This window comes from Equus przewalskii, chromosome 16 (assembly GCF_037783145.1).
Source record: "Equus przewalskii isolate Varuska chromosome 16, EquPr2, whole genome shotgun sequence".
In the NCBI taxonomy this organism is placed as follows: Eukaryota; Metazoa; Chordata; class Mammalia; order Perissodactyla; family Equidae; genus Equus; species Equus przewalskii.
Window position 1 is genome coordinate 293,807 of NC_091846.1, and position 13,185 is coordinate 306,991.

General features: G+C 43.1%; 1 protein-coding gene across 3 annotated transcripts in view; it reads right to left on the reverse strand.

Annotated features, from left to right (window-relative positions):
- The window catches only part of CPAP (centrosome assembly and centriole elongation protein), a 55,891-nt gene extending 45,844 nt beyond the window's left edge, over nucleotides 1–10,047 (reverse strand). For 2 of the 3 annotated variants that reach the window (XM_070577754.1, XM_070577756.1), the window contains exons 1-3: nucleotides 9,588–9,993; nucleotides 1,357–1,866; nucleotides 673–796 (exon numbers count right to left, since the gene is read on the reverse strand). In XM_070577754.1, the coding sequence (XP_070433855.1) occupies nucleotides 673–796; nucleotides 1,357–1,800 (568 nt within the window). In that variant the 5' untranslated portion in view covers nucleotides 1,801–1,866; nucleotides 9,588–9,993. Of the gene's footprint in view, nucleotides 1–672; nucleotides 797–1,356; nucleotides 1,867–9,587 lie in introns of all 3 variants that reach the window. The other variant, XM_070577755.1, reaches the window with a different exon arrangement.
- Between the last annotated feature and the right edge of the window lie 3,138 nt (nucleotides 10,048–13,185).

Below are 13,185 nucleotides of genomic sequence, written 5' to 3' on the forward strand. Positions count from 1 at the left end.
GAGTTCTGTCATTTACTACCACAGAAAATATTTTTGGTATGTTTCTTTAACTGAACAGAATGGCTTTTACACATATTTACCTTTATGACCCAGAGCAGTTTCTCATTCACCAGGCAGAGGGTGTAAACCAGTAGCTCTAGGCCAAATTTGGCTCTAGATCTTTTATTCTGTTAGGTCTTTTTTTTTTTTTTTTTAAAGAGTTTATTTTTCCAGTACATAGTCATATATTTTCTTTTTTCCTTTTTTTTAGTTGTGGCTCCTTCTGGTTGTGGCATGTGGGACGCCACCCCAGTATGGCCTGATGAGGGATGCCATGTCCGCACCCAGGATCCGAACCGGTAAAACCCTGGGCCACCGAAGCGGAGTGCGTGAACTTAACCACTCGGCCACAGGGCCGGCCCCCTGCTAGGTCTTTTCAAAATCTTATTTTATAAATAAATGTAAATGTCTTTCAGCAGGGCACAAATGCTCCAGAATGGCACAGCTCCCACTTGTCCCAAATATACTACACCACCACTATTTCAGTTATGTGCCTAGCCCTTAAACAAATTGGAGTTTGCACCCTATGATAAAGAAATGGTAGAAATAACCTGTCAAACAACTAAAGGTAAGAAATGTAAGTGACCGTCTATCACTGTGCTAACTGAAGACCCTATGTAAGCAAAAAAATACCTGGGAGTGTATGCTGCCCAGACACCGCAGTAAGCAGCCTCTCTTGTTCTTCCATGAGTCTTTGTAGCTGCTCTAACTGTTGCCTCTTCAGTTGTTCCTGCTTCTTCTGTTGTACTTCTTTCAGCTTTTCAAACATAAAATAACTTTATTAAACCAACTTTACACTTCTTTATGGAGCTTTCCTCCTTACATTTATCTGAATGCCTCTGATCTCCCTTCTCATATCTTCCCTAATAAAGAGTTTCAAAGAGGGATCCCTAAGTAACTAAATCTGCCACCAAAACTCTAAAATCCAATTTTTTATGAAGGAGACCATATTGACAATCTCAACTAAGAAACAGAAAAAGTCATATGACGTCTGTGATTCTTAAAATAGTAATAAGTATCAGTACTTAAAATAAGTATCAGTACATTTATGATCAACTTGTCCCCCCTAATATTTGATCAACCATTTCTAATTTAGTTCTTACCAAATGAGGTAGAAATTTAAAGATATCGTTATTTTAAGTTTTATATTTATGACTTACATATTAAACATTTCATATTAGTCAAAAAGCAAAATCTGGTATTCTGAGGATTTCACAGTAAAGGGGAAGAAAAAGAGAACCTGAAACAGATTACTTTTCATCACAAACAGAAACCTGCAATAACAAAAAGACATATTTAGGCCAAATCCTGTTGTACCTGCTCAAGCTTTTTGAAAAGCGGGTCTTTGTAAGCCACTTCTTTGAATTCACTCGCAAGATCTGACACAGCGTCATTTTTGTGATCTCCCCAGTGTCCAGGAGCATCCTGACATGCCACTATTGGAAGTTCCTCTTTAGTTAAAGGAAAGACGGTAAGCGCTTCAGATTTATCAGGCTGTAGTTTGTAAGGGCTGTCACACTCCAATCTCTGTTCTTCACGAAGTGAATCTTCTTCACTTATAAAACTGAAACTATTTGAAAAACGCGTGGCTTTAACAGGAAAGCTGGTAGAAATGTTCACATTTGCTCGATTCTCTTCGTCTGCTTCCAAAATAGAAAATCCACGATTTAATATGACCCCAGCCCGAGAAGGATTGGTCATCCACTGAGTCAAGAAGTTCTGCCCACTATTTAACTCTGAAGAGGTTGGCATCAGGAACATTTTAGTCCAATGACACTACTGTATTTAAATAATGTAAAAGCTAGAAGAGCTAATAATTTCCAACACCTGTAGAAGAAGACAGCCAACAAAAAGTGTTAGTTAAAGCTATTCTACCCAAACCTCGACCCAGCACAAACATCTACTGAATATTTTACATACAAAAGACTTTAACTAGCAAAGCAATTGGGTATTAAGCTAAACGTCTTTTTTAAAATCTTAAAAATATCCAAATCAAGTGGATCAAAACCCTAAATTCCATTCTGATCTCATCAGTCAATTGCTGATGACTTTATATAAGTGCTAGATCAGTTGACCTAAAACGATGGAAGCAAAATCACCTTCTGAACTATTTGATTATCAAATGAAAAACAAGCCACCATCAATAGCAAATATTCCCCATATTAATCGCTCTCATGCTTCTGGCCCTAGTCCAACACTGCTTCTTGGCCCAACTGGGGAGCCTGTGTTCTCCCTAGTTCCAGAACAAAAGTTACCACCACTCCACAGCTTTAACTGGCAGTTTCCTGCTGACCCTTCCTCCCTCATCTTCCTTCTAACTCCCTGCACATCAGGCAGTCTCTCATCTGCACTACTAGAGGTCTCTGACATCACTATTTTGGCATTCATCTCACTACTAGTGGTATTTTGCTCTTGTGTTCATAACCTACCAAGTTGTGAGTTCTTTGAAGATACCTGTATATTCACCATTGCCTAAGACCATTAATTCCTGGCAGATAGGAAAAACTTGATAAATATTTCTAAAATTAAGTTAAAATTAGGGGCTGGCCCTGTGGCCAAGTGGTTGGGTTCTCACGCTCCACTTCGGCGGCCCAGGGTCTCACCGGTCCGGATCCTGGGCACGGACATGGCACTGCTCATCGGGCCATGCTGGGGCGGCATCCCACAGGCCACAACTAGAAGGACCCACAACTAAAAATATACAACTATATACAGGGGGGCTTTGGGGAGAAAAAGGAAAAATAAAATCTTTTAAAAAAATTAAGTTAAAATTAAATCAGAGCTAAGTTTATATTACTAAAAATAAATTCAGTATTATAAAGTATTATTTGTGTCCATTCAATAAACATTACACTGGCTCATTACATATGACAGCTACTCTGTATGAATCATACTCTAAAATAACCAAACTCCTAGTAGAACTCTGTCAAGGTGCAATTGATAAATGGGACATCACAAAGATAAGCTCTTTCTCCTTTGCATGTCTGATTTTACTCAACTAACATTTATTGAGTTCTTACTTGTGCCAAATACTATTTTAGGCACTGGGTAGACAGCAGTTAATAAGTCAGAGTGTAGTGGGGAAAATTCACACACACAAGTAAATTATACAATATGTTAAATAGCAATAAGTGCTAAGGAGAAAAAAGCCACGTCGGGGAAGGAGATTGCCAGTTTAGACAGGGTGGACACAGTGGCTTCATTTAAAGGATAAAACTAAGGACCTGGTGGGGGAGAAGGAGCAAGAGGTGCAGCTACAAGGGGCAGAGCAAGACCCAGCCGACCAGACTTCACAACCTTCATCTGCAGGATGCCCCCCACCAATGCCCCATTCCTCCAGAAACCCACCAGTTCTCATGGTCCCATCACCACTATCTACTTTGAATTCTCAGGATTAATCTCTTCGTGTGATTAAATCTATTTACATCGGTCACCATAAGAAGGCTCTGGCTCCCAAGCCATCCTTTATCTCTTATACTCGAATCTCCATGCACAGGGCTTATTCTGTCTCCATCTCCCAAGCATCCCCAATGTCAAAACACTGTCCATCACCAGTAAAATCTCCTATTATCCTTAACCTCTTCTCTCATCTTCCTGAGAACACTTCTTCCCATGGAGCTCATGCCCTTGAACCACTGGGCCTGAAAGCAGAATAAGTATTTTCCTTATTGTTCTTTTTTGCTTCTAGACTATTCTCCCTTCCTCCACCATAAACAGCACACAATTTTGAAATTCATATGATCAGACTATATAACCTACTCCTCCTCCTTTACTGTCTACCAAACCTCCAAAGGTCACTAGGATCTTCCTCTCATTCCTTAAAATTTGCTGGCTGAGTGGGATTTATACCAGGGACACAGGGATGGTTCAACATCCGCAAGTCAATCAACGTGATACACTACATCAACAAAATGAAAAACAAAAACCACATGATCATCTCAATAGATGCAGAGAAAGCATTCGACAAGATCCAACACCCATTTATGATAAAAACCCTCAGCAAAATGGGTATAGAAGGAAAGTACCTCAACATAATAAAGGCCATATATGATAGACCCACAGCCAACATCATACTCAATGGACAAAAACTGAAAGCCATCCCTCTGAGGACAGGAACAAGACAAGGGTGCCCACTTTCACCACTCCTATTCAACATAGTACTGGAGGTGCTGGCCAGAGCAATTCGGCAGGAAAAAGAAATAAAAGGAATCCAAATAGGTAACGAAGAAGTAAAACTCTCGTTGTTTGCAGACGACATGATCTTATATATAGAAAACCCCAAAGAATCCACAGAAAAACTATTAGAAATAATCAACAACTACAGCAAAGTAGCAGGGTATAAAATTAACGTGCATAAATCAGTAGCATTTCTATACACTAACAGTGAACTAACAGAAAAAGAACTCAAGAACTCAATCCCATTCACAATCGCAACGAAAAGAATAAAATACCTTGGGATAAACTTAATCAAGGAAGTGAAGGATCTATACAATGAAAACTACAAGACTTTCTTGAAAGAAATTGACGATGACATAAAGAGATGGAAAGACATTCCTTGCACATGGATTGGAAGAATAAACATAGTTAAAATGTCCATACTACCTAAAGCAATATACAGATTCAATGCTATCCCAATCAGAATCCCAAGAACATTCTTCACAGAAATTGAACAAACAATCCTAAAATTCATATGGGCCAACAAAAGACCGCGAATTGCTAAAGCAATCCTGAGCAAGAAAAACAAAGCCGGCGGAATCACAATCCCCGATTTCAAAACATACTACAAAGCTACAGTGATCAAAACAGCATGGTACTGGTACAAAAACAGGTCCACAGATCAATGGAACAGAATTGAAAGCCCAGAGATAAAACCACACATCTATGGACAGCTAATCTTCTTTGACAAAGGAGCAGAGGGCCTACAATGGAGAAAAGAAAGTCTCTTCAACAAATGGTGCTGGGAAAACTGGACAGCCACATGCAAAAGATTGAAAATTGACCAGTCTTTTTCACCACACACCAAAATAAACTCAAAATGGATCAAAGACCTAAAGATTAGGCCTGAGACAATAAGTCTTTTGGAAGAGAATATAGGCAGTACACTCTTTGACATCAGTTTCAAAAGAATCTTTTCGGACACTGTAACTCCTCAGTTGAGGGAAACAATAGAAAGAATAAACAAATGGGACTTCATCAGACTAAAGAGCTTCTTCAAGGCAAGGGAAAACAGGATTGAAACAAAAAAACAGCTCACTAATTGGGAAAAAATATTCACAAGCCACTTATCCGACAAAGGGTTAATCTCCATAATATACAAAGAACTCACACTGCTTAACAACAAAAAAACAAACAACCCGATCAAAAAAATGGGCAGAGGACATGAACAGACATTTCTCAAAAGAAGATATGAATATGGCCAATAGACACATGAAAAGATGTTCATCATCGCTAATCATCAGGGAAATGCAAATCAAAACTACACTAAGATATCACCTTACACCCGTTAGATTGGCAAAAACATCCAAAACCAAGAACGACAAATGTTGGAGAGGTTGTGGAGAAAGAGGAACCCTCATACACTGTTGGTGGGAATGCAAACTGGTACAGCCACTATGGAAAACAGTATGGAGATTTCTCAAAAAGTTAAAAATAGAAATACCCTATGACCCAGCCATCCCATTACTGGGTATCTATCCTAAGAACCTGATATCAGAAATCTCAAGAGTCCGTTGCACCCCTATGTTCATCGCAGCATTATTTACAATAGCCAAGACGTGGAACCAGCCTACATGCCCAGAGACTGATGATTGGATAAAGAAGATGTGGTATATATGCACAATGGAATACTACTCAGCTATAAAAAAAGACAAAATCGGCCCATTCACACAACGTGGATGGACCTCGAGGGTATTATGTTAAGCGAAATAAGCCAGTCAGAGAAAGACGAACTCTATATGACTCCACTCATAGGTGGAAATTAGCATATTGATAAGGAGATCTGATCGGTGGTTACCAGGGAAAAGGGGGGGTGGGGGGAGGGCACAGAGGGGGAAGTGGTGTACCCACAACATGACTAACAAAAATGTACAACTGAAATCTCACAAGGTTGTAATCTATCATAACATTAATAAAAAAAATAAAAAAAAATAAAAAAAAAAAATTTGCTGGCTGAGCAACTAGAAGAACACAGTTGCCATTAACTGAAATGGGGAAAATGGGGGCTGAAACAGGTTTGGGGGAGTGAGAGATCAAAAGTTGAATGTAGGACATTTTAAGATGTCTGTCAGACATCCCAGTAGAGACATCACGTAGGCAGCTGTACATACAAGAATGGAATTCGTGGATGAGGCCTAGGCTGTGAAGAATAAATGTGGGTATCCTTAGCATATAGATGGTATTTAAAGCCTTGAAACTGGATGAGATCACTAAAGAACGGAGGGTAGACCAAAAAAGAGAAGATGTAAAAAGTGTAGTGTCCTTGAAGCCAAATGAAGAAAGTGTTTTAAGGAAGAAAGGGTTGTGTTAAATGCTGTTAATAGACAAAGGGTGAGGAGGACTGAGGACTGACCTTGGAATTCAGCAAAGCAAACGTCATAATTTCAATGAGAGCAGCTAGGGGGGGTGGGTTGCAAAAGCTTGAATGAAGGGGACATATGAAAGAATAAGAAATTGGAGACAGTGAGTATAGCTAACTCTTTCCAGGAGTGCTGTTACAAAGGGAAGGAAATAAATAGAACAGTAGCTGCACAGGGAAGCAGGGTGAAGAGGGGTTGTTTTTTTAAGACAGGAAAAATGGCGGCCAGCCCCATGGCCTAGTGGTTGAGTTTGGCACATTCCACTTCAGTTGCCCTAGTTCATGGGTTTGGATCCTGGGTGTGGACCTACACCATTCATTAGCCATGCTGTGGCAGTACCAGAAGAGGACTTAGCTCAGGGTGAATCTTCCTCAGCAAAAAAAAAAAAAAAAGACAGGAAAAATAAAAGCAGGTTTCCAGGCCGATGAGGTCGTGGAGAGAGGCGAGAACTGCTACAGCCACATCTTTGAGAGGAGAGACAAGAGATCTAGTACCTAAGTGGAATGACAGTTCACATCATTTTTCAGACAAAATTCTAACTTTATCAATGTCATACAGCAAAATATACATAAGCAAAGTGAAATGAAAAATGGCAATTTGGAAGCCAACAAACATGTATTTAGCTGCATACCTAGTATCTAAAAAACGAACACACAAAAGATATAAACAAAAAAGAAATACAGATGCTCAAACATTAAAATATGCTCATCCTCATCCAACTGAACAGAAATTAAAACAGTAATGACGTACCATTTTTCACACATTGGGTTGGCAAAGACTAAAACTTGATAACACCCAATGTGGAAGAAGAACTCTTTCATAAAATGTTACTTGGAAATGTAAACTGGTACAACCTTTTGGGAGGCAATTTGACAACTACCCAAACTGTAAATACACAAAAACTTTGACTCAGCAATTCCCCATCTAGGCATTTTGTGCTTTATTGGCACAAGTTTACATTTGCAATAAACTGAAATTAACTTAAATGTCTGGTAACAGGGGACCAGGTAATTATGGTATTCATGCAACTGTTAAAGAGAGCAAGTAAGCTCGTTAGGTGCTGATATGGAAGTAGTGAATATATCCAAGATACACTGTTCACCGACAAAGGCAAAGTGCAGAGCAGTGTACAACAGATGAGAAAGACAAAAAACAGAATTACTTAGACTTGTGCTGTCCGACATGGTAGCTACTAGTCACGTACGGCTATCGAGTACTTGAAACATGGCCAATGTGACTGAAGAACCAAAAGACAGATGGTGTCATTTTATTATGTCAAAAATCTGGATTTAATCAAATTTTAAAACAAAAGACTGCTGTTTCCCTTGTTGCTTCATTCCACCGTATGACATACACTGAACATAGTTGTGCTCCGTTTTCTGAAGCAGAACTCTGGAATAGCGTTGTGAACAGCTGTTAACATCACTCAGTGTGTACGTGAAACACTATGAGGCACCAGTTTATAGAAGTGCTCAAAGAAACAGAAGGCAGTAACAATAACGTGGTTTTTGCCGCCGTGCCCGGGGTGAGCTGCCAAAGACTTCCCCAAAGGCTTAGGAAGAGCCTTCTGTACTGGGCACTGCAACCCTGGGCACTGCAACCCCAGGCTTCCTGGAACAGAAGGAACGCCTGCAAACGCTTCAATAACCAGACCCAAACGCAGCGTCCCGTCCTCTCACTGAGGTCACACGTGGAGGCCCACAGCTACCCAGGCATTTAAAACCCGCTGCCGAGGCACCCTCACGCACGAGCGACGCTGGGCCGAAGTCCACGCCAACACGCCCTGCACCATTTCCATTTAACACGAAATTCAAGAATAGGCAAAGCCAACAGTAGGAGCAGAGGCCAGGATCGCGGTCATCTGGGAAGCTGGGGTGGTACCACGGAAGGCGAAGCGGCTGCCTTCAGGGTGACGCGAGCTGTTCCTCGTCTGGGTGGCGATGACACTGCTGTGTACATTTGCACTGTACGTTTAAGGTTAGGGCACTTTACTGGAAATTCCTGAATAGTATTTTTTTGAGGAAGCCTGGCCCTGAGCTAACATCCGTGCCCATGTTCCTCTACTTTATATGTGGGACACCTACCACAGCATGGCGGGCCAAGCGATGCCATGTCCGCGCCCGGGATCCGAACCAGCGAACCCGGGCCGCCATAGCAGAACGTGCACACTTAACCGCCGGGCCACCAGCCGGCCCCTGAATAGTTTTTAACCATCCGTTCTGGGGAGGTTAAGTTCCGCGCTCTGCTTCAGCCGCCGGGATTCCCAGTTTGGCCCCCAGGCGCCGACCCACACCACTCGTCCGTCGTCGTGCTGAGGCGGCGTTCCACACTCGAAACAGAGGAAGACGGCATAGATGTTAGCTCACTGACCATCTTGCCCAGCAACAAAAAGAAAAAATATCTGTTCTAAGCAAATCAACTCTATTTTTGAGTCGGAGGTCTATCTATAAAGGTAACAACTTTTCATCAAAATCAACCAAGTAACCTTGGTTAAATTTAAATGACCTTAGCAGGAATCTTGAAATTCAAACTCAGAAAGCAGAGACAAGCTACAAGGTCACTTTGTAACATCACAAACTAGAAGAGCTCCCTCCTAGATCTTCAAGCGCAAGCAGCCGCCGTGACGCGGCCCCCAGACATCTGCACCCTCCCCACTGAGAACACACCTCTATTCCCCCGTTTCCTAGGATCCTGAAACCACGTTCACCGGCGGCGTGAATTACAAGAACACTGTTCCACCCCCATCCGCTCCTTCCGATCGCTGCTAAGGCCTCGGTAAGCGTGGCCGCGCCGGCGCCCGGCCCGCACACCGAGGCCGGCAGCCCGCCAGGAGCGCCGCCGAAACGCTCTCTGAAGCACCTTGCCGGGAAACGATAAACTCTCCGCGTCGCGAGCGGAAACGTGGACGCGACAGTGAACGCAGACCACCCTCGGCCCGCGGAGAGCGGCCCGCTGGTCTGGGAGGCGACTTACCAGCCCGCCCAACGCGCCTCCTTCAAATCCACGGACGCCCCGCGGCGAGGGTTACAGGACGGCGCGCGCGGAGGCCGGTCCCCGCGGACCGAGGCACCCGCGCGGCGCGCTCCTCCGCAGCAGCCGCCCACGGCCCAAACCGCCGGCCGCCCGCGGGCCGCGCCGACCCGGGCGGACGCCAGCTGCAGTCCGCCACGGCGCGAGGGTCTGTCCGCGCACCGCCCGCCCTCCTGGGTGCCGGGCAGGCAACACACCAGCTCCTCCGCTCCTTTCGCCCACGAATCACCGCTCGGCTGTCCCCCGGCCTCTCAAGCCACTCTGACCCGGGCCGGAGGCGCCGCTACCATTACGAACGAGCCGCCACAATCGTCGCCTTCGCCGGGAGCCCCGCCCCGGCCCCGCCCCCGGCCGAGGGCCCCTGGGAAGTGTAGTTCCCACCGGCCCCCCTCTGCGCTTGCGCGCGGTGCCGCCGGGCGCGTGCAAACTACCGCTCCCAGCGACGACCCAGAGCCGACGTTACCCGAGGCTTCCCCGCAAGGCGCCTTCTGCCTGGGCGGCGGGACGGCAGGGAAAAACCGCGCCGAGGGTGCGCTTCCGGGGTAGACCGCGTCGTCCCCCTCCCATCTGGACACCTAAGGGTGGCGCCTGCGCGAGAAGCGAACCTCCAAGTTCCCCGGACGGGAGGCGACAGCGTCAGCTAACAGCCCGGAGACCGACGCTTTTAGAGGGCATGGGGGCAGGGGCATTTTGCTGACGCTGTCTGTCTGGGCGTTTTTTGTCTTTGTTTTCTGCCTTGGCTGGGTGTGACTTAGTAAAGGGAAAAAAAACGGCAGTCTGCCACGCTCTATCCTAAGGCAAAGGTAACCATGCGAGAACTCGGTCCAAAAATAGTCATCGCTCACCTTTTCTCGTAAGTTAATGCGTGGTTGGGCAATCTGTGTCCATTGGATATTAAAATTGTTTACTTTGAACACAGGAAGTGCAAAATTCAAAAAATGTTTTCTTAATTGCAGACATGGCGCTGCGAGTTACCGTAGTGTACATACCCGGGCTTAGTTTCTATACAAGTAACGGAAAGCCACGTAAAATTTTTAAAGAAATCAAATGAAGTGCCATTTATAACAACCAATATAATAGTTGAAGCAAACTACCACTGGTTAAAGATAATTAAAAAACACTTTCCGAGAAATCCGGTCCCTCCTCCCCCCAAATTGTTTTACTTTCTTCAAAAATTGTCCTTTACTAAATCAAGGGTTTCGTTTTGTCTCTTCTTTTAAAATTTTCGTTATGGATGAGGAAACCAGAGCCCAAAACTTCAAAGATCACACAACTTATTTCAGATGCTTTGCGAAGACCCAAATGCTCATCTTCATTTATTATAGTCCTTTGGCTTGAAAGCATGCCCAAAAGACTAATAATTTTTCTTAAAATGTTGCATATCTTTTAAGAGAGTCACAATACCCTCTCCTTTTTGTGCCTATGTTCTGTTGCTATATTTTTATTCTAATGTATTACGTAGTACCACATGTTGGTTGATTGAATAAATGGGTCTTTTACCACACTGAAGTTTTAAGTGGATGTTAAATTAAGGTTCTGTGTTCACCTCTAGCCCAGGTAATTCTCAAAACAGCCCACTAAGCTTGAAGGGTCCTCAAAATCCATTACAAGGCAGAAGGAGTAGAGGGAAGGAACTTCCGACTTCTAGTCTGCCAGGCAATGAAAGATTCAACCTCATCAGTTGCTCCTATCCTTGTTGCATCTTCCAAGTATTGCTGTAGAGAAAAATTAGACTAAGAGCTCCCATACAGGGGTTTTAACCACAAATTATCCATTCTGATGCAATCCTTTATGCCATCAGAGAAGGCAGGAGGGCACCGTAATGTAATAGTTAAGAGCCTATGCTTTGGAGTCAGGCAGGCCTGAGATCAAAGGCTATCTTGACAACTTACAAAGAGCTTTGTAGTCTTCGGCACTTGACCTCTCAGAAACTCAGTCTTCTCATCTGCAAAACGGGGATGATAATAATACCTACCACATTGGATTGTCAAGAAGGTTAAATTAAAAATATGTATATAAACTTAGCAATCACCTACCATGTAGTAAAAATTTAATGAGGAGATGCTTTCAGTATTTTTTTAACCACTTTATTGAGGTATGATTGACATACAAAAAGCTATACATTTAATGTATATAACCTGATAAGTTTGAAGATAAGTATTCACCTATGAAACTGTCACCACAATCTATACCATAAACATATCTATCAAAGTGCTTTCATCTTTATCATGACTTTATAATTTGACTTCAGTAGCTTTAAAATGTTCATCAACAGATGAACTCACTTTGTCTGCCAAAGCCCAGCTCCACAGGTCATGTCAAATGGTTTTGCAAGATTATCATTTTACCATAGTTGATCTGGGTATGAAAGACATTCGGAGAACTTTCCATTGCTGGACTAGTAGTAGCAGTGACTGCTCTGTCAAGAGAGGACAGAATTGCAGGCCTAGCCGAGGGACAATGCCCATGCCCCTGTCATCCAGGCTAGAAAAGGTGACTAGCAGGTCAGGAAGATACATTGAAAGATGCAAGTACCTGGCCTGGAGGCAAAGGCAAAACCCACTGCCTGCTTCATCTGTGGGGAAGAAAGGGAGTTCCTCACCAAGGCCCCAAACCTCAGATTTTTAGAATTTTACCTCAATAAAGAAGTTTCTAACAACAGTGTTGGATGCTGGAAGACATCTTTTTTAAAATCCTGTCATTTTAATATAGAACAATTGCTGGTGCATTGGACTTGCAGCAAAAGATCAAGTGTTTAGACTCACACAGTGGAGGAATTATCACATCCACTACATTCTAGAATGCCCGAGCAATAATGTTGAACAGAATAAGAAAGGAGAACTCTAGCCTGAATCTTTGCTGTTATCACAGCAGAACAACACCATGGTACTTGTCACACGTATATTTTTACTTTCTTTTTGAAAATAGTAGTAGTTGAGAATTTGATGTAATTGTCTGGTGGTTTTTGAAGAATTCTATAGGTTTTTTTTCTTTTGAAATTTATTCCTGCTTGTATCTTTTTTTTTTTTTTTAAAGATTGGCCCTTGAGCTAACATCTGTTGCCAATCATTTTTTTTCTTCTCCCAAACGCCCCCCAGTACATGGTTGTATATTCTAGTTGTAGGTCCTTCTGGCTTGTGCTATGTGCGACACCACCTCAGTATGGCCTGATGCAGTGCTAGGTCCACACAAAGGGTCTGAACCGGGAAACCCTGGGCCGCCAAAGCAGAGCATGCAAACTTAACCACTCAGCCACGGCGCTGGCCCCTCTATAGGTTTTTATTACACATTTTTAAAGCAGCACATTTACTTTCCACAAATATCAAAATTACCAGTGATTTGTCTATCCTAAAAATAATATATTAACTACAAGGGCCAGAGCTGTCCAAAACATTTTCACATGTGTTCCACTGCCCATTCTTTAAAACATTGTTCCTATGTGTGGAACACATTCTTCTTCAATGTTTGGTAGAATTCACCAATGAAGCCATCTGATCCTGGGCTTTTCTTTCTGGGTGGTTTTGGATTACTAATTCAATCA